The 22,208-nt window shown below is 41.3% G+C and overlaps 1 protein-coding gene across 5 annotated transcripts in view; it reads left to right on the top strand.

The window, feature by feature from the left end:
• The window catches only part of CTNNA3 (catenin alpha 3), a 1,020,369-nt gene extending 999,223 nt beyond the window's left edge, over positions 1-21,146 (top strand). For 3 of the 5 annotated variants that reach the window (XM_075934908.1, XM_075934909.1, XM_075934907.1), the window contains exon 19: positions 16,799-21,140. In XM_075934908.1, the coding sequence (XP_075791023.1) occupies positions 16,799-17,086 (288 nt within the window). In that variant the 3' untranslated portion in view covers positions 17,087-21,140. Of the gene's footprint in view, positions 1-16,798 lie in introns of all 5 variants that reach the window. The other 2 variants (XM_075934910.1, XM_075934911.1) reach the window with 2 other exon arrangements.
• The last annotated feature ends 1,062 nt before the right edge of the window (positions 21,147-22,208 follow it).

Genomic DNA, 22,208 nt, shown 5'->3' with positions numbered 1-22,208 from the left:
AAGTAAAGGGCCACTTCAGCCTGCTGGTTGACATAGTCTCTGCTGTGTAGCTCTGGAGCCATGGCCCTATCTTCCTATTTCTTTCCCAATCTAGTGGATTGGTCCTTCTATCTAAATGTTTTATACTGCTGCCCATCATTGTGGTATCTGTGTATATTCCAAATTAAATCATTTTTAATGTCCAAATCCCTAGGGGTACATCTACACTGCAGTGTTATAAATAACATAGTGCATGCTTACATGACAAGCCTTTATTTCAAAATAACGTCGAGCTGGAGGAAAAACCTGCCTGCCAAACTCATCACTAACTGACACTAGAAGGCTGCCATCGGCAGAAACTTTTTGGGGTGGATGGTAAAGCGTCTTCTTGAAAGTTTCATTGGGACCTCTCAGGAGGCTTGTGTACATAAACAAACTGCTCTTCATGCTCCTGCCCCACCTAGTAGAATGCTACAGCAGAATGAAAATTAGATAACAATGCTATCTCTCTTTGGGTATGTCTACACTACAAAGTTAATTCTAACTAACAGCCATTAGTTGAAATTAACTTTCATAGGGGCTACACATGCAAACCGATAGTTCAAATTGAAATCCAACTAGCGGAGCGCTTAATTCGAATGAGGTAAACCTCATTCTACGAGGACTAACGCCTAGTTCGAATTAACTAGTTCAAATTAAGGGCTGTGTAGCCACTTAATTCGAACTAGTTGGAGGCTAGCCCTTACCAGGTTGCTCTGGTGGCCACTCTGGCCAAAACCAGGGAAACTCTTCTGCCCCCCTCCTGGCCCTGGAGCCCTTAAAAGGACACAGTCTGGCTACAGTGCTCGTGCCATTACAAGCCTTCCAGCACCCAGCCAGCAGACCCTGCACCTGGCACGGCATGAGCCAGCCACCCGCTGCCACCCAGCCCTCCGCCTATTCCCAGGACCAGGCTGGAGGCTCCCAGGAGCCTGCCTGGGGCCGCAAGAGGAGGGCGCCCGCCTGATCTAGTGCGGAGATCATGGACCTCATCGAGGTTTGGGGGGAGGCCTCTAACGTCCATGACCTCCGCACTAGGCACAGGAATGCGGCCGTCTAGGGCAGGATAGATGCCAGCCTGGCCACCAAAGGCCACATATGAACCTAGGAACAGGTTTGCATGAAAATCAAGTTGGTCCAGTGAGACCCCCGACCCTGATCCCTGAGCTGAGCTTAGAACATAAGAACATAAGAATGGCCATATTGGGTCAAACCAAAGGTCCATCTAGCCCAGTAGCCTGTCTGCCGACAGCGGCCAACACCAGCTACCCCCGTAGGGGATGGACCGAAGACAATGACCAAGCGATTTGTCTCATGCCATCCATCTCCAGTCTTCCACAAACAAAGGCCAGGGACACCATTCCTACCCCCTGGCTAATAGCACTGCATGGACCCAACCTCCGTGAATTAATCTAACTTCTCTATAAACTCTGTTATAGTCCTAGCCTTCACAGCATCCTGTGGCAAGGAGTTCTACAGGTTGACTGGGAAAGAGTCACTCTTTCCCAGGGTAGAGTTAGAATGGCCTATGCCCTTTGTTTCTAGATGTACACATTTACATTTAGCTATATCATGAACGTATGGTTCATATTCAGTTTATAAGGTTTGCTTGCACCCACTTGATCTGAATGACTCACCTATCCTCATCATTATTTACTGCTTCCACAATAACACGGCACTTAAATTGGTGTGAGAAAAATTTAAGTGGAGACAAATGCACTACTAGATTGATTCAAGGTGGCTTATGATGACCTAACTTTGTAGTATAAACCAGGCCTGTGTCAGCCTACCTTGAGAGAGACATGAGGTGAGTTAATAGCTTTTATTGGACAAAATTCAGTTGTCTCTCTAATATCCTGGGACCAGCGCAGATATAACACTGTGTTTTCAAGATTCATATGTATAATAACACTGAAACACCTACTATAGTGCCACTATAGGTTTAATTGACAGGATTGGCTGAGGGCATTTCTGGAAGTTTAGGGACACTGCAACTGCCATTTCTTTTTCCTGAGGTCCTGGATTTACAGTGTCTTGTCTTGAGACCAATTTTAAACAAATGTCGTTTCTCAGTGGTCTCCCTTACGTGGACATCTTCTGTTATTTCTCACTGCTTTTCTCTATCTGCAGCACCTTTCATTACTCAGAGACCACAATTATGTCTTTGATAGAAAAACAGATTATAATGTTCTTTCATGCTCTTCAATTCTGATTTCTTTTATTTCATAAAATATCCTGACTGGGTCGATAGTTAGGCCTTCATTTACACCCTTGGGAAAATAGCAAAATGTTTTAAACCAAGATCCAAAATATTGTCAACATTTTGGCCACCTACAGGTAACAAAATTTTGCAGAAATTTACCAAGCCTTTAGTTTGTAGCATGGAGCAGGACAGAGGGAATGCTTTGTATTCCCTAAATCTAGTTTTATTACTTCTTGCACATTTTCCAGCAGCATATGATAAGCCTGATTCCCACCTGAGAATGTCTGCAAGATACACTGACTGAATAATACCTCATTAGCTGCAACACAATCCTCATGCCACACTGAAAATAACAGGCAGGTGTTAGTAGTCCCCAGTAATAAGGAGTTGCATTTATTTTAGCATATTATCTATAATACTATGTGTAGGTATTCTATAGGTATTGTATTGCCAGAAGTATTGATTGGCTCATACTGCTCAAGTTGTCATTTTGCAGTACTGGCTTCAAGAAGAGAAAGTTTTTGCAATTATATCATAATGCATGAAATTAACCTTTGGGTGTTCTGGTCTATTTGTGGCACTAAGAGGTAGAGTTTTTTATTTGTTCCATCTATACCTGCTATCACCACATAATGAAGTCTGGGAGACCAAATGTAGCTCCGTAGCTGGTTTTTTTTTTAACTATTAGAAATACAGAAACAGAGGAATGATTGCAGGAGTACTGAGTCCTTCTTTTGTTTTGCTTTTTTTGGGGGGGGACGGGGTGGTGGTTGTTTTAAAATGTCCACACACTTTCAGTATCACAGCATCAGATAATTGGGGTGGAAAATATTTCTTAGGTCTCTTAATCTGATCCTCTGGTCTAATTTATTTTTTGAATTAACTAATTCGAACTAAATTAGTTCGAATTAACGTTGTAGTGTAGACATACTGGCTACGTCTACACTGGCCCCTTTTCCGGAAGGGGCATGTTAATTTCAGCTATCGTAATAGGGAAATGCGCGGGGGATTTAAATATCCCCCGCGGCATTTAAATAAAAATGTCCGCCGCTTTTTTCCGGCTTTTAGAAAAGCCGGAAAAGAGCGTCTACACTGGCCCCGATCCTCCGGAAAAAGTGCCCTTTGAAGTAGGAATAAGATCCTCCGGAAAAGGGCGCTTTTTCCGGAGGATCGGGGCCAGTGTAGACGCTCTTTTCCGGCTTTTCTAAAAGCCGGAAAAAAGCGGCGGACATTTTTATTTAAATGCCGCGGGGGATATTTAAATCCCCCGCGCATTTCCCTATTACGATAGCTGAAATTAACATGCCCCTTCCGGAAAAGGGGCCAGTGTAGACGTAGCCACTCTGTCTGGGAAAGCCCCATAAAGAAGCAGCTATCTATAAGAGGCAAAAAGGTCAGATTGTGCTGATAGTTTATTAGATTATTCCAATTTGTGTGTGCTGAACTTGCATAAGAAAACTGTAATTTAAAGGGGGAAAGCTGGGGAGTTTAATTACTGGAGGTTTTACTGGTAGTGCACACTGGAGGGTCTTAGTACTTAGTCAATGATACTATTATGCCAATAGGAGAGCTCAGTTGTGAAACTGTAGTCTGATACTTACTTATTTATCCTGCACTGTCACATACTGAGGCATGTGTTTAGGCCCTGCATTTACCCAGAAGATTTGGCACTCTCCCTTTGGCAAGCTAACATCTTCTGACAGAAGCAGCAAGGAAGGGGTTTACATAAAATGATACATTCTGTTGTGCTGTTTTAGTTCTCAAGGGTCTGTTTTTCATAAAGTAGTTCCCCTTTGTTATAATCTACCACCTGCAGATGCAGGTGACAGTTCTTGAGAATTGTTTGTGAATGTAAATATATGCATAAAAAAGAGGAAGCTGTTTGTGCCTCATTGCAAAATCAGGCATCACATTTCTCCATAGAACAAGTAGCACATGTACTACTGCTACTGCTACTCTTTTTTGTTTTGTTTTGTTTTGTTTTCGTTTTTGCTTAACCATTGGACATGGTAACTGAGAAGTCCAGGAAGAAATTTGGCTGCACAGGTTTTCAGAATTTAGCCCACTAATCAACCATTTCAACTCACTGTTTCTTTATAATTATTTTCCAAGACAGAATTTGGTATGAGTCTAATCAAAATTTAGGCTTAGAGAAAGGCAGTTAGATCTTGTAATGAAAAGTGATCCTCAGGAAAAAGCAGAATTATGCCTTGTCAGGCATGAATAGCTGATTTTTCCTACTGACAGAAAAGACAATGGTCCTGATTCTAATTCACATGAAGGTCATTTGTATACTTAGTGTAAATGAAAATTAGCCCTCTCCCCAAAGGATCTTATCTGAATGAAAAAAAGCCTTATTTTGTGGGTCTGAGGGATTGAAAGTTCCCCTTAACAAAATTATTCTTAAATTGATAAAGGTCATTTTAGAAATGGTGGCCAAATTTATTCTGACAAAGTATTATATCAATAAACGAAAACCTCCGGTAACATAAGCTATGTTACCCCCATCCCCTTTAAATTGTAGTTTTTCTACAAGTGTTTCACAATTATTTCTTAAGAAAGTTTTACAGTATTTGTATCATGAGGAGCAACTGCGCTCCTCCTGAATTGTAAGCCAAAGACTGAATCTGACTACTTTTAGCAGAAACCACTTAATTTGTCATGTTGTTGTAGCAGTGTCATCCCCTTGATATTAGTGAGACAAGGTGAGGTGAAGTGATAATCTGCTTTTGTTGGATCAACTTCTGTCCAAATGGAACTCGCCTACCTTGTGTCTTTAATTTATCACACTCAGTTTCTCTATTTCTAAAATGGGAAAATAAAACTTAGCTTGGAGGGATGCCGTTATGATCAATTAATGCAATGTTGTCAACTTTTATGAGTCCTGAGATATGTGGAGTTTTTTCTTAAAGTTCTCTTTTCCAGAGTCAGCTTTCACACAGAGACACACACACAAAGTATGTCCACACCCATGAGAGCTAATAAAGCTTGAAAACGTGGCTCATAATGGTTCAAAACCAAGAAGGCGAATAACCCAAAGATGGTTTTACAGTTCTTCATGACATAAAACATGATGAAGAGCCTGAATTTGTGTGGTACAGAGTACTCTCTGGAAGGCACTTTAACTCCTAATGAAGTCTCCCATATGTGAGCTGGAGGTATTATGCACCCTGCAGGTAAAAAATGTACAGGCAGTCCCCGACTTACACGGATCCGACTTATGTCGGATCCGCACTTACGAACGGGGCTTTTCTCGCCCCGGAACTCACGGGCGGCGGGTCGCCACCCGTGTCCTCCGGGGCAAGAAAAGCTTCTCCTGGTCTCCCTGGTCTGCTGGGGGGGTCCAGCAAAGCCGCTGGACCCCCCCAGCAGCCCAGGGACACCCGAGCAAAGCCGCCGCCTGGGCGGCTTTGCTCCCGGGCAAACGAGCAAAGCCGCCCAGGCGGCGGCTTTTCTCTGGTGTCCCTGGTCTGCTGGGGAGGTCCAGCGGCTTTGATGGACCCCCCCAGCAGACCAGGGAGACCGGAAGCAAAGCCGCGGAGCATGCCCGCAGCGGGACAGCCCAGGCGCTTGGGCTGTCCCGCTGCGGGCGTGCTCCGTGGCTTTGCTCCCCGACTCCCTCATCTGACCAGCAGACCAGGGAGATGGGGAGCAAAGCCTTGGAGCATGCCCGCAGTGGGACAGCCCGGGCGCGCTTGGGCTGTCCTGCTGCGGGTGTGCTCTGCAGCTTTGCTCTCCATCTCCCTGGTCTGCAGGGAGACGGGGAGCAAAGCCTCGGAGCACACCAGCAGTGGGACAGCCGCGGCGCGCCTGGACTGTCCCGCTGCCTGCGTGCTCTGCGGCTTTGCTCCGCGTCTCCCTGGTCAGCAGACCAAGGAGACAGAGCAAAGCCGTGGAGGACTTGGGCGGTTCCGCCACCCCCATCTCCCTGGTCTGCTGGGGGGGGTGCAGCTAATGCCCCCCCCCCCAGCAGACCAGGCTTTTCTTGCCTATCCCTGGGGTAGAGCAGCTGGGGGCTGCCGGGTTGGTCCCGCAGCGCCGTTCCGGACCAACCCGGCAGCACCCCAGCTGCTCTGCCCCAGGCGTCCTGATTCAGCCGCTGGTCAGTTTCAGCAGCGGCTGAATCAGGACGCCTGGGGCAGAGCAGCTGGGGTGCTGCTGGGTTGCTCTAGTAGTGCCGAGGAGCCGCGCTACTGGAGAAACCCAGCAGCACCCCAGCTGCTCTGCCCCAGGCGTCCCCAAGTCAGCCGCTGCTGAAACTGACCAGCTGCTGACTACAGGAAGCCCGGGGCAGAGTTGCTCTACCCCAGGCTTCCTGGAATCAGCCGCTGATCAGTTTCAGCAGCAGCTGACTTGGGGACGCCTGGGTTTCTTAAGTTGAATCTGTATGTAAGTCAGAACTGGCATCCAGATTCAGCCGCGGTTCTGACTTACATACAGATTCAACTTAAGAACAAACCTACAGTCCCTATCTTGTACGTAACCCGGGGACTGCTTGTATACAAATATTATGGGTAAAAATATGACCCAATAACAAACATCTCTTGACTTCAGTAGGGTCAGGATTTCACTGTCAGTATTTAATGATTGTGAGATAGTTATATTTAGAGCTGCTAGGGCATAGGATATGAGCGTGACAAGCTATGTGAAGCAATATCTTTCAGTGGACCAATTTCTGTTGAAGAGCGAAAGATAAGCTGAAAGCTACACGGAGCCCTTCTTCAGGACTGGTAATGGTACTGATATGTCACAGCTAAATACAAGATTAGCATAAATACTTAGCACATACTCTAAGTGGGCAATTCCAGGTGAAGTGGCCTGTTAACATCCTTGTAGTCATTGGACAAAAAATGGTGATTAGTGGATTACAGATTGTGGTAATAATATTAACACACCCACCTTATCTCTTTAAACATTGGCAATCAATGACTTTGTTCACCACAGTACCTCTAATGATAATTCACAACACAATACACTTTTTTTAATGTAGAGCATAAAGTGAACGCGCAATTTAAAACTAAACAATCTGGTATTCAGTGATGTATACAGGCCATCCTCGCTTTGGCTATCTCTAGACAGTAGAGGTATTCCGAGATTATCCCGGAAAAGCTATGCCATATCCATGGAACACGTCTGCTTTTTCCAAACAATTTCTTTCACCATCTCTGTAATCCTCATTGTAAGAGGGAAAAGGGATGTTTCAAAAGAGGAGGTTTTTCCAAAATTTGGCCCCATGTAGATGGGACAAATTTTAGAAAAGCCTCTTTCAAAAGAAAAGTGGAAAAAGATACGCAAATTGTGGTTCGCAATTTGCGTCTTTTTCCGACTTTTCTTAGCAGTCTAGACATAGCCTATAAGTCTAAGATATGTTTGAAAAAACTTGGATTTATAGTGAAACAAGTTAAAGTGGGGAATTTTTTTCCCATGACTGACTTCCATTTGTATAAATTGTTTTTTTTTTTCTGCGACTGAAGAGCAGGGAATGGGAGGACTTATAACGCATAAGTTCCTACAAGCGTCAACGACTTTAGTGTGGAACAGATGTATACCAGGGTTACTTATAGTAGGGATGCCCTGTATAACAACAGAGTTCATAGTGCTCTTAAAGCTAGTTATCAAAAAATAATCTCGGTAGGATAGGGTATCATAGTGAAATACTCTCTGTCAATTTACTATAACTCCACCCAGAAGAATTATGTTGATACAATATTAACAACAATTGACCTTTTTTCTGCAACATTTTAAGAGTGGATTTTTTTAAAATTTGCTATTCTGCCTCTATGAACAAATAGAGTTCAAAACAAGCCACAAACAGGAATTCAGCAATCTTATACACTTAAAAATTGCAGAAAAAATGAGACTTCACCTCTGTAAAATTAAAAGCATAATCCCATTCACAAAGCAAATGGAACCTCAAAATGTATTTTTTTTTTAAGTTTTCATTTTGAAGAAAAGGAACATAATATATTGTGAACATTCCCTACAGGTATTTCTCTAGAGAATTAATACAGAACAAGCCAGCACATAAATCTAGAGTATACTCAGGAGCCTCACGAGGAACTTGGATGTGTCTGTTTGGAGAGAAAAATTATAGCATGGTGGATAGTTATCAGATCTCAAGATTTTTCCTTACCAAATAAAAATAAATTCCACATGTGTACAAATTGCCAAGGTTTTGGATATTTACAGCAGATGACATGTGCTTTTTAGACATAAGTTCCTGAATTCTTTCTGTGTTGTTAACATTATGTCCATGTGGTCAAAGATTTAATATGGACTGATGCCTGACTGTTGGATTTGAAGTCTGTGCCTGGGGGGGGAAGTACCGGTAATTTCACTTCAGAGAGCATGAAATACTCTGGTGTGTGTGCATTTGTGTCTGACCTCTAGTGGGTGAATGTTAAACAAATTGAGGAGTGTGTGTGTCCGGTTTACTTTCTGCCAGCTTCCCTTCCAAGGGAATATTTAATGTTATTAGAGCTTTTATAAACTTTTAGGAAAAAATAATATTTAAATTAATTTCAAAACAAAGTAATTTCTAATTGAAATATCAAAACATATGGTTTCAAAGTTGTTTAAAAGAAACACTGAGGATTTTTTGAGGGGTGTTAAGATGGTTTTCAGCCCAATAATTTGGTTAAATTAACACAAATATACACAACATTTTAGTCAATCCAAATCTGCATTTTTTGGTAGGGGGAACAAAAGTTTTAGCTAAAAATACTTGCCTAGCTCTAACCACGAATCCTCCTGGCCCTACATAATTCATGCAGTTTAAACTAGGGTGGCTAGTGTAGCCATACCCCAATAGCCTATCACTACTCTTAATATAACCAAAACAAACTACTGATATTTGCTTATCAGAAAAGTAAAGATTTAAATTGGTGAAAGTACTATAAACAATATTCGTCCTAAATCTCTCCATGAATTATTGTGTATTCAGATTTATACTTAGAGATGTGAAGTGCCAAGACTGGAATATTAAAATCATATGTGTGTAATACAGGAATAACAAAACCAGTGTTCAGGTGAAGACTAATTTCAACCTTTTTTATATATACACACACTATAGACATAGATATAGCTTTAGAATTCACTTGCAAATACTGAAGAAGGTGCAGCTATGTATCTAAATAAAATGAACTAGAATGTGCTATGAATAAAATTTTTATCAATCTTCCGTTTATGCCAAGTCTCATTTCATCAGTTTTCCCTGATATGTAATGAGACCTTGAAAAGTCTGTTGAATATTTGAGAGAGATAAAAGCATCCAAGTGAAAATGGGTCTTGAGTACATTACAGTGCATTCACAGTAGAACAATACATTTACACAAAATTGCATTATGTTATAGGAACTACACAATAGTTTTTAAAAAAACAGCTACTGTGTCTACACAGGAAAACATCACAAAGTAAAAGGTGTGGCCTGACTTATTACATAAAGCCCCCCCATTCAAAAATCTCCCTGTGACGCTGAAAACAAAATTAATCATTTTTATCAATTGAACTTCAGCCTCTATATTTTCCAGATATGAGTCAGGTGCCCAAGAGAAACTGAGCAAAAATATTGACACTAGGTAGCTGCAAATAACACTTCTATCCTAAAGGGACATATTAGTAAACCTGCTAAAATTAAGTGGCCCGTGGCTGAATTGCATATGGCCAGTGGTCACATATATGCAACAGAGATTTCTATCTCCTTAACCTGTGACAAATACACCAAAGCAACTAACTGAAATAGGATTAGAAGTAGTCTGAATATATACATTTGTTCATCAAGGAGATGCACAGGTTCTAGTATCTGTGTTTCAAATTTGATTTTTTTTCTAGCTTTTTGTGTCTCTGACTCATTTGGGGGACTGAAATAATGCAGGATAATGGGCTAGACACTCCAATTGTGTACCACAGACTTGAGGACAATGATGCTGTGCCATTGTACACCAGCTCAAGAATTGGCCATTAACCTGTGATCTTTGGATTTTAGAGTTCACAATTCACTGGGATGTATGTCTCTCAGCTGCCGACACAAGCTGTCTGCAGACTCAGGAAGACACTACAGTGGTTTATACTTAGTTCACACTTAAAAAATTAGCAGGGCCAGAAATCTAAGTTTTGTTTTGTTATTTTAAATATGAAAGTTCAGGGGTTTATTTTAGTACAATCCTCTTTTGAGGGGAATCATGGCATACCAAAGTCTCTGTCCATTTTGAGAAGTAATCTAGGGAAATAAGAATTAAAACTGTAACTTTTGTGATTTGACAGGAGAGAAGATAGCACATCATTCTGAACCATCTCCTAATAGGATGGCACTGCATGAAAGTTATGATGGAAGTGAAGAAATTCTCTTTGCTTCTTACACAGCAACATAAAATGTAAAGTTCTTAGATAAACTCTCAAAAAGCACCTCGGTGACTTATGAGCCAAAGGGTATGTCTGCCCTCCCTAAGAGGCGTGATTATAACAGTGAAGCTGCAGCAGCATGTGCTAGTTGATCCAGGACATCCCCAGGATCCTGGGCAGATTTTTGAGACCATGCTGTGGTCACACTTCTCACGGCAGTCCTGACATTCCCAATGACTTTAACAGAACATGGGCTCCTAAGGAGTTGCCGAGGGGCCATGCACCCTCCCAAATGCCACGAGTGGGAGGAGCAGGATGTCAGAGCCTCTTGGCGGCCCAGAGGACTAGTGGGGGAGCTGGGTACGCTCTGCAGGGGTTGGACCCCCACACGCTCACTGGCAGACGCAGGGGGAAGTGGAGCAAAGTGGCTGCATTTCACAGCTGCCAGCACATCACTTAGGGGTGAGGTGGGACTGCCCCTGAACTCACTGGTGGGATGCAGAGTGACATGGCTGGCAGCTGGGGAGCAGATCCATGTTGCTTTGCTTCTCCCACCACCACCTGTGATTGTAGGGGAGTTGGATCCCCACTGTGGGCACCAGACCCCTACTAGTCCCCCAAATTATGTTGCTGGGGGAAGGAAGCTTGGGGAAAGAGGAAACAGGGCCTAGGATGGAGGAGAACTGTCCTGGCACTCCCCTGGGTCACATGTGGGGTGGTGGTCATCCCCCCTTGCATCTTTCTTCACTGTCACCCCTGGTCCAAATCCTCCAATGAACTTATGTACTTAGAAGTTAGGCCCAGATCCTCACTGGTATTTAGGTACCTAAAAATGGGGATTAAGCTTTTAAGTTATTTACTTGCTTTTGAGAATTTTACTTTGTAGGCCAGTGTCTCTGATTTTGACTGAGACTTCAGCCACCAGCACAGTAGCTGTCCTTCCTCTTATTTAATTGGTCACATCCCATGTATATACTAGTGTTACCTGTGAGGTCTAAATCCAGAGGAGTGAGTTTTGGAGGTTCATCATATCAGTTGTTAAAGATGAGATTATAAATCCATAGCAGGTCCTCAGTAACTTGGCTTGTCAGTGTTTTCCCTCAGAGCAGTATGGAAATGTACCGGTATTATTTTGAGGGTGGATCATTAAAACAAGTTCTGTACATAATAATTAATCCTGTGGCTGTCATAAATAGGAAAGAGTTGTTCAGGCACTACACAGCAGGTTTCTCTCAGACCCTAATATATACATTATGGTAACAGTGAATATGTGAATTTTTAACTGCTTGGAAGCTGGAAAGGAAAAAAATGCATGTACTGACAGCACAAGCAATAGGCTGTGGCTTTGAGATAGTCCAGCAGCATAATGACAAGAAATTTAAGTGTAACCAGTTATTAACTTAAGACTAGAGGCGTGTGAAATAAATGGCTTAAAATGAGCTTTTGGTTTTGAGTGCAACCTGTGCTCTGTCTCATGCATTGTGTTAAAAATAATAGCCTGGATTAAAGTATATTGTGCATAGAAACCTAGGATAGAGGGCCAAGATAAATGATTCCTTAGAAGAAGATTTCATATGTTAAATAATAGTACAAAAATACTTCAATTTGTAATGCAAAAATTATATGTGTTTATTATAATCATAACTAAAAATCCTCGGCAATCCTCTTTTGTTGGATATTGCACAGGCTGCAGAAAGGTATGATTTTATACATGGCCGTTGAATATTCTAATCAATATGTTTATACTGAAGCACATTAATTAGAAAAACAATTTAATATAATATACCGTGGAACTGTTTTTAACAGAGAACCCCTGACCTAGTGATTATCTGTAGGGCTTGCTCAGCTGATTCCGGTTTTTATTTATTACACAACTGAACCCAGCAATGATTCAGGTTTGGTTACAAAATTCTGTATACCCACCCACTCTCCTTACACCAAATTAATCTATAAACATGGTAGAATGGAATTAATGGCTCCTGTCTTTGCTAAAATCCACTCTACAAATCACCAAATTTCAAAGGTATCAGGGAAAGTCTTAGAATCATAGAATTATAGAGCTGGAAGAGACCTCAGAAGGTCATCAAGTCCAGCCCCCTACCCAAGGCAGGATCAATCCCAACTAAATCAACCCAGCCAGGACTTTGTCCAGCTGAGACTTAAAAACCTCTAGGGATGGAGATTCCACCACCTCCCTAGGTAATCCATTCCAGTCTTGCTTCTTAAGAAATTTTAATAGGGAAGCCAGAGAGAATCTCAGATTAGAAACCACTAAAATTGTATGTCCTTTATGGGGGAAATTATGCTTGGCGCTTGAAAAGGGAGAAAAAGGTGTCTGATCAGGGAGTAAGGATGGGCATGGTAATTTTTTGTATTCTTCTACAGACATTATTAGGTTTCCTCATCACTAACATACGCACAAGAAAAAAATCTGAAACAACTCCATTCTTATCTACATCACAATATGTCATAGGGAAAATAAGGAAATATTTTCTTTTGTAGCTAATTATGCATTATTATCTTAAAACTCAAAACTCATTATGATCTTAAAACGCTATTCCCATTTTGCCCCTCTGACTAGAACATTGTTAATTGCTCAATTCCTTAAATGTTTCTGCAGTAAAGAGACTGTCACAAAATGTCATGCTGCCTCACTAGCAACCAAACTTCAAAAATGATAAGTACTCAGGTAGATTGGAGGGTAAAAAGAAAAAAAAATCAAAGCAAGGTTTTCTAAAGTTATTCAAAATGGAGATGCAGTTCCAAATTGAAATTGTCAGCCTTATAATTAAATATGAGTATGGTGGCTCCTTCCTTGAAGATAAAAGCTACTCATTCAGGTCACTGATCTGATTTATACAGTACATTTATTCCCTGCCAACTCACTGTTGCAATATGACAACAGCAAAGACAGCTCAAGTTGAAGGCAGAAAGAATCTTTAATTCAGGGAAATAAATACTAAATAGTTTTAACACCAGCAAAGGGACCACACTCAAAATGAAATATGATATTATCCAGCTGCTATCTGACTCTGTTATAAACTATTTCCTATATAAAAAGAAATTTAATTGTACACACGCGGCGAGGAGTCCTGTGGCACCTTATAGACTCACTGAAGTGTTGGAGCATAAGCTTTCATGGGCAAAGACCCACTTCGTCAGATGCATGCATCTGACGAAGTGGGTCTTTGCCCATGAAAGCTTATGCTCTAACACTTCAGTGAGTCTATAAGGTGCCACAGGACTCCTCGCCGTTTTTGCAGATTCAGACTAACCCGGCTACCCCTCTGATAATTGTACACACATAATCTCAACAGGTGACATTTCTGGTTCCCATATTTTATGAATATTGGAACAACTCCTCAAATACCATGATCTGCTATGGAAGGCCCAACCATGGCGAAAACAAGAAATAGGGAATGCTGCACACCCTGTTTTTCACAGACCTCACTCCTATGATGTCTTTACAGGGGAAAAGATGGAGAGCAAGAAGCGTATGTGTAGCGTTGGGGGTTCCCGCCTCCTGCACTCCCATAGTGGCAAAAACAGACTCCACCAGCCAGTAGAATAGAGAGAGTTTATTGCTTCTCCAGGGTATAGCACAGCACAGATGTAATCTGATTACAGGGCAAGCCTAGGATGCCTCAGCCCTCCTTGCAGATGGGGGAGGCTGGGCCCTTAAATCCCAGCCCGTTGCCTAGGCTGCTTCCTCCATCATACCAGACAGAAAAACTGCCCCACTCACCTCCAGCCCCGCCAACCAGCCAGGGCTGATCTCGCCCTCCTTTCTTTGTTCTGCTCCCTGGGAAGTAACTGGTCGGACCGGTTCGGAGCCCCCTTGCATAATGACTCATCCCCTGCCCTGCTGAGCGGTGCTACAGACAGCAGCCAGCGGAGGTCACCCTCAACCCAAGCCTAGCCACCAGCAAGGTACCAACACTACGTCACAGTATGTCCCTGAGTTTGGCCTGTAACAGCTTTCCTGACTTACAACTACAGTACAACACAACAGAGCCTAAGGGTTCTCAGCCACTTACATGGGCCAGTTAACATTGACATAAAGTCAGCCTCGAGAGTATTCTGCAATTTAAATATGGCTCCAAATGCAACAAGTGAAGCATTCTCCGGGAATAATATTAAATTGTCCCAATTAGCAGATTTTTTATTATTATCTTATAGTGCCCACAATATTCATGAGATTTCTTTACTTTAAAATTTGCCTAAGGATGGCACTAGTTCTTTAAATACACAAAGTTGACAGCATATGCCAACAAGATAAGGGTTATAATGTGCACTCCGTATATTTCTGCTGGGATTTTCAGAGAGTAAAGCCACAAAGAAGGGACTAGTCTTCTCATCTAGGGTGACCTCCTGCACCACCAGGCCCATAGACCTTCCCCCAAATAGTTCCTATTTGAACTAGGGCATATCCTTTAGAAAGCCATCCAATCTGGAGCAGGTTTAGAAGACTGAAATGACTTCCCCAAGGACACACTTTGTAGCTGGGAATAGAAGTCAGATTTCCTTAAGCCTTTTCTATTCCCTATCCAGACCATGCTGTCTTTCTTAAATAACCCTAATAGAATCAAGCATGCTTTTGCCTTTGAATTTAAATGGGAGTTTGAAAATGCTAACCATACAAAAACAAAAAAGATACCATATTCACTTGTCACAATATTCCTACATTTCTTTGGCTCCATACAAGGGAACCATTGAAATACCATGGGAATAACTGGAGAATTTTTGTCTAGTGTTGGACTATAAGGAACTAATGAGTAGCACATTCATAGGTCTTCTCCTTAAATCAGTATTAAGTGAAATGATGCCCTGCAGCCAGCCATCATGATTTCATGTTTAAAAAGGACCAGCAATGCCCCTCTGCCACATATATTGGCCAAAATGGACAGTCTCTATGACAAAGGATTAATGGACACAAATCAGATATTGGAAATGGTAACACACAGAATCTTACTGGGAAACAGTTTAACGTGCCCAGACACTCACTAATGGATTTAAAAATGACTATACTATTACAAAACTATTTCAAAAACCAGCTGTAGAGAGAAGCTGCAAAACTTGGTTTCATTTCCAAGTCTGACACCTGAAATCAATGTTTGAACAAAGACCTGACCTGGATGGGCTGCAACATTCCACACCCAGATGACATTAAAAGCTAAGCACTGGGTTCTTGGAGCCCACTCAATTAGCCTCATTTAGCATAGATACTCTAATTATCAATATTTTTTTCCTTCTCTTTCCCTCCCTATCCTCCTCTCTTTCTCTACTATATATTTGTACCCTGGATGAACTCCATTCATCTAAAAAAGTGGTTTGTTCCCACAAAAACTCATGATACCATCTACATTTCTTGTTAGTCTCTAAGGCTATAGCTACACTCCAAAACTATTTTGGGACACTAGAGTATCCCAGACTAACTATCCCATGTCTTAACAACAAACCTGTTATTTTGGGCTCACTATTCCTACGTTCCTGTAAATCTCATTCCATGAGGAGTAATGGATTTTTTGGAGTAGCGGGTTATTTTGAACTTTGGTGCTGTGTAGACAGCGCCAAATTATGAAATAAGATATTACAAATTGTAGCTCAAATTGTGTACCTTATTTCAAATTACAATGCATTGTAGACATAGCTGCAGAACTATTTTTTGTTTTCCCAGTTAGGATATATCTACACAGCAGCATTATTTCAGTATAACAGATGTTATTCCAAAATAGTGTATTGTGTGTCTACATAGCAAGCCTGTTATTTTGAAATAAATTTAAAATAATGGGTTTCTTATTCTGACTGCTTTAAAACAGGAATAAAGGAAGTTGGAGGAAGAGTGCTCTATTTCAAAATAAGTGGTGTGTGCACATGCCCAAATTCGAAATAAGCTATTTCGACTTAAGCTGCCTAATTAGCATAGCTCAAGTTGCATAGCTTATTTCGAGGTTAGCCCTGCTGTGTAGACATACCCTTACAGACTAATACGGCTACCCCGCTGAGCTATTTAAAAAGAAACAATTTTCCAGACATATAGAGTCCAGCATCACAAATCATTTTATATCTCTGAAATCTGAGCACTGGAACAACATGAATATAATGATCTTCCTGGCAGAAACAAAGAAATCAGATCATACTAAGTTAGTTTTATTTTTCAAATGTTATTTATTCTTAGTATATTGTGATTAAAGCCAGACTGATTTCCTAGGCTAACAGCCATGTTTCTCATTACAGTTGGATAGTGTCACTTCACTAATTCAGGCTGCCAAAAACTTAATGAATTCTGTGGTGCAGACAGTGAAGATGTCCTATATTGCCTCTACTAAGATCATCAGAATACAAAGTCCTACTGGCCCACGACACCCTATTGTGATGTGGAGGATGAAGGCTCCAGAAAAGAAACCCCTGATTAAAAGAGAGAAGCCAGAGGAAATCTATGCAGCTGTCAGAAAAGGTTCTGCTAAGAAAAGGATCCATCCTGTTCAAGCTATGAGTGAATTTAGAGGAGGAGAAATAATCTAAAATTACTATTCTGGCAAAGTGCACATTTCGTACCTTACAATTGCTATATTGCAATGTTATTTTTCCACTTATTTAATTCTATAAGTATGCTAATGTTTGGAAATTCTCTTCTTCTGTATGTTTAACATTAACTGTAGGTTATTTCATCATTTAAAAAGGCATTTAAAACAAATATTTGATTAGTTAATGGCACACAATTTAAAATAATTTTAAAAAAAATTATCTTACTGTATTGCTCACTTTCTTTACAATGCCTTTTTTTGCAGCCAAGCATTTTGAGTGATAGATTTGCATGCTGCGTTATAACAAGAGCTGGCTTTCATGTAGTTGAAAGGCAAGGCACAAGGGGCCAAATTCATCCCTGGCATAACACTTGACTTCGGTGGAGTTACACCACAGATGAATGTGCCCTGGTAGTTTTATATTCAGAGCTCTTTAGGGCATACAGTCTTCTATGGGTAGGCTATATTGGGCCACCTCCTTGGCTGGCATAGATAAAAGGAAATGAACTGATATACACCACCTAGGGATCTGGCCGATTCACTTGCCTTCATTGAAGGGCATTGTAAAAGATTTTTCATAAATGTTAGGTATAAATATAAATGGAATATACGTTTTAAAATATTTGGCAGAACAATGCATTGTAATAATGCAATGTAAAATTGAGCTGATTGTAATGAAGCTATAGCTATAGTAATAAATCTGAAATATAAAGACTAAACCTTTGAAACTTTAATCCACATTCTGCTTCCTAGCTAATTCTGTTTGGGTATGTCTACACGGCATGCTTATTTCAAAATAAGCTATTCCAGAGGAAATACTCTGAAATAGCTTATTTTGAAATAGTGCGTCTACTATTCAGTAGTACTAGTCAGGGAATCCTCAAAATTAATCTGAGGCAGGCTTCCCTAATGTGGATGTGATCTCGATTTATAGCCCCAGGAGGCACTGGAGAGTAATAGGTTTGAATGGCCCTGGGCAGGAGCTTTTTCGAAATAACAGCAGTGGAGCATTCACATTACTGCTATTCCAAAATACCTATTTTGGAATATACATTATTCCTCATGGAATGAGGTTTACAGAAGTTGGAATAAGAAGCCCATTATTTCAAATTTATTTTGAAATAATGGCATTCCTGTGTAGACGCTCACATTGTTATTTCAGAATAGTGGCCATTATTCCGAAATAACACTGCTGTGTAGATGCACCCTATCATTATCATCCTATCATTGACTATCATCTTCACAAGTCCAAATAAATCAGGTAATAATGGTAAAATATTTTAGAAGAAAGAAAGAAAGAAAGAAAGAAAGAAAGAAAGAAAGAAACATGTCTTGACATCAAAGATGTCAAGGAAATACCCTATAAATATCAGTCTTTGAAAAATAACTTCCATGGACTAAACTACTTTATCTATGGCATCACAGTCCCAGGTGATAGCCAGCCTGCTAAGTTACTACAGCACTATATTTCAATGTATGCCATGTAGCTAAAAGTGCTGTTAATTGTTAAAATTATCACCTTATTCCTATAAAATATTCAGTGAAAGAAACTCCTTTCAATCAAATGCAAATCTTAGCTTCTGCTCTCAATACATTTGTGACCATGGTCTGAAGTGATTCATACACCTACATAGCCAGGAACTTCCCTTCCTTCCCAGTCATCCATTCTTATCACCTTAGGATTTTCAAAGAAGACTAGGAGATAGGTCTTAGAGCATCACTACTTATCTAAAACACTGTTAGTGGAAAGCATTGGTTCTTAATTTAGTTTAATAACAAGCCTTTTGTTTTCTTAATCACCATGCCTCCGTTTATGAATAACTTACCTGTTTTCAAACTCATCACATATTACATGCAAGCAGTGGTGCAGGCTCCAAAATTATTTGAGACAATATGAAACTCGGGGGGACCTGCCCCCCCCCATAGTGCTTGTGCTCCCTTCATTGTGTACTAGTGTTTAAGAACCTCCCCACCTCCAATGCCATATCTTCATGAGGAATAAGATGCTTCTGCTTCAAGCACATTTTCCAGAAGCTACAGACTATGACCTGTTGCATAGCCACAATGTATTAAAATGCTACGGAGACCAGGATGAGCTGTTTCTTCCCACACATGGGGAGGAAGGTTGGGGAAAATATTCCCATCCTCATCTGCAGCCATCTTTTAACTAAGCTCAGGGTAGGGAAGCACCATAACCACAAGAGTATATGCTAAGAATCCCCATTAGCGTACTGGGAAACCTGAGCTGGGGATTTATGAGCTTTGTTGTTCCCCAGATTAGTCACTAAGACTCAGATCCCAGAGGTATTTAGGCACCTAAACTACATTGATTTGGAAGAGAAGGAGGTGGCTAAAGCATGCCAAGGTGTATGTGGTTACAGTGATGAGATGAAAGAGGTGAGGAAAAGGAAGGCTGCACACACTTGCCTCCTCCAACCCCCAGCTGAAGAGTTTAATGATGTGGACAGCAGCCCATAGGGCTTTCAAGGGTGAATGGGCACCTGCCAGTTCCTCTTAATTATAGCAAGAAAGGGAGTCAGATGGCAAGCGAATAGAACAGGGGTGGGCAAATACCAGCCCACGGGCCAGCTCCAGTTCATCAACGTTAGTCCTTGGTGGACTGGCATCGCTATATCTACCTGTTGGCTGTGAATCACCATTCCCAGCCAATGAGAGCTGCAGGAAGTGGTGCGGATGCCATTGACCAGGAATGGTGATCGGCAGGCAATAGGAGCTGCAGTTGCCTGTACCTGTGAAAGTGGAGATAAATATAGTGGCACCAGCCTGCCCAGGGCTAACCCAGTTGATGTAACTAGATCCTGCAGAAACATTAGCAGGGATCAGTCCTTATACTTGAAAAATCCCTGTGAATGACATCTCCAGGATGTGGAGAATGGACACAAAGCCACCTTGTGCCTTCTAATTTGCCTACCTGGATTGTGGGTATTCCACCATATGTCCTTTTCTGTGCTCTTGCAGCTTCACCAATCCAGGAGTTTTTTACAGCTTGTTTTCCTGCACCATAGGCGTTATCTACACATACAGAATTTTTGCACTGTCAGTTTCAACAGTGATAGGGAACCATTATAAGTGCTGGTTTGTGTTCTCATGTAGGATCACAGGCATCAGAGAGCATTTACATTGTCAGCCCTTCCATCACCAGTGAGAGCAGTGTCCTGAGGGCAGCTAAGTCATAGCACAGCTTTCATAGGAAAGGGGAGACGGAGGTGATCACAGAGCATCCTGGCTCCTCACACGGCCTCCTCTCCCCAAACACTGATCAGCTCCAGTAGCTCAGCATTGCCGCAAGCAGGATATTGTTTTGCGCCTTGAAGAAGCCATTGTCATCTGGCCAGATAAGTGAGAACTTGCCAAGAAAATAGGAAGGGGAGTACAAAGTTCCCAGGGTTTTACAGGTAGAGGGGCAGATGTCTGTTGATGTAGTAGCAGAGCTCCTGTCTCAAGTGAGCTCCTAGACATTGCAGGATATCGTGAGGAGGCTAAAAGTTCTGAACACTGAAAGAAGATCTTCACTTGCACATCACTGCAAAAGCATCACAGGTAATAACTGTACACTTCTTGTGGAGATGGTTTTCTTTTGTGGTGAAACATCTGAGTTTCACTGGAAAAAGCCATTGCCAAATGTAGATGCTCCTATTGTTTTAGTGCAAATAAAAGACTTTTTCATATGTAAATGGCAAGTGTGGACCTACCCATTCTGTAACGCTATGTACCCTTTACTGCACCTGGTGTTTTCTGGTATGCTTTATCTTTTCTTTTAAAATACACAGACTGTGTGCCCACATGCTTAATAAGAAGAGCATCATGGATAAAAGATTGGCAAGTGTGTTTATAGACTGTAAGTACCAAAGAGATGGGTTTATATCTATGTGCTTTATATGATGTAAGTTACAGTTCCACAGAGTGACTATTATTAAACCACTATCTCTCTGTTTAACAACTCTGCCTGCATTTGTATTTGCCATTCTTTAATATCGTTCACAAGTGATATCCAGCTCTCTGCTTCTGACACCATTATTATAAAATAATCCTGATGGCCTCTAAAAGGAGACATAAGATGATAAAAGGGACATTGCATTAATTTGAAAGGGATGAATATTTCTATAAACCAGTTGGCACACATTCAAACCTATGTGAAAATATAGCAAATTACAGTTTATCTGGAACCAAACTGAAGCCAAAGGTATTTTTAATCAAATTTTAAAACTTGCTTTTGGGGAACCCCCTGGAGCAAGTCAGAATGCAAGCCCTGACACATGTAGTTTGCAGTAAATTGTTTATATTTATATTACGGCAGGACCTAGAAGGCTCAAACAAGCTGTAGAGCCCATTGTGTAAGCCCTGTACACAAATACATAGCAAGAGTCTCACGCCACTACTGCAACTTCTTTTTGGTCTCAGTAGTGTCAACAAGGAGCCAGGAAATAACTTATATACTGACAAGAAGTAACATTAATACAGCCCAGCTATAGTTTGCATATTTACATAATCAACAATTAAATATATGCTCAGTCAATCCTCCAAGATCAGGGGCAAGCCTTCCTTCTGCTCACATAATATTAACCAGCCAAATACAAGTTTTAACTAAGAACTTGCTCAATAGATACCAGCTTCTTCCTGGCTGGAAAATAAGAACCCAGTGTCAAAGTTTTAAAAAAAAGTGTGCGTGTTTGTGTATGTAGGGGGAAACCTGAGCAAAGGTTTAACACTTCTAATCACTCCGAAAGACCTTTCAAGTAAGATTCCTTTCTTTTTTCAGTGTGATGGAAACCCCACTCTTAACACCATCTGAAGTGGTGTTTCTTCAGCACCCACACATACTTTCATTACATCTATCTGTTAGCTCAGCCATTAAGATTTTGTTGCCACTCAGAACACCCCACCATTGTGTTTGGATGGCTTTGGTTTTTGTTTGGTGCCAATAAATAACAGGTTATCATTTCCCTTGAAAGCTGAGCTGTCATAAAGCCAACATCTGCAGCTTTCCAGGGCTTGCACAGCTCGGGGTCTCAGATGCTCTCCTATTGTTGAGTAAGTGACACACTTCACAAATGAACACTATCATTATACAAAGAGCTTTGTTTTTAAAATTCAGAGAA

This window comes from Pelodiscus sinensis, chromosome 8 (assembly GCF_049634645.1).
Source record: "Pelodiscus sinensis isolate JC-2024 chromosome 8, ASM4963464v1, whole genome shotgun sequence".
Taxonomy (NCBI): domain Eukaryota; kingdom Metazoa; phylum Chordata; order Testudines; family Trionychidae; genus Pelodiscus; species Pelodiscus sinensis.
This window is presented reverse-complemented; position numbering and strand designations above follow the sequence as displayed.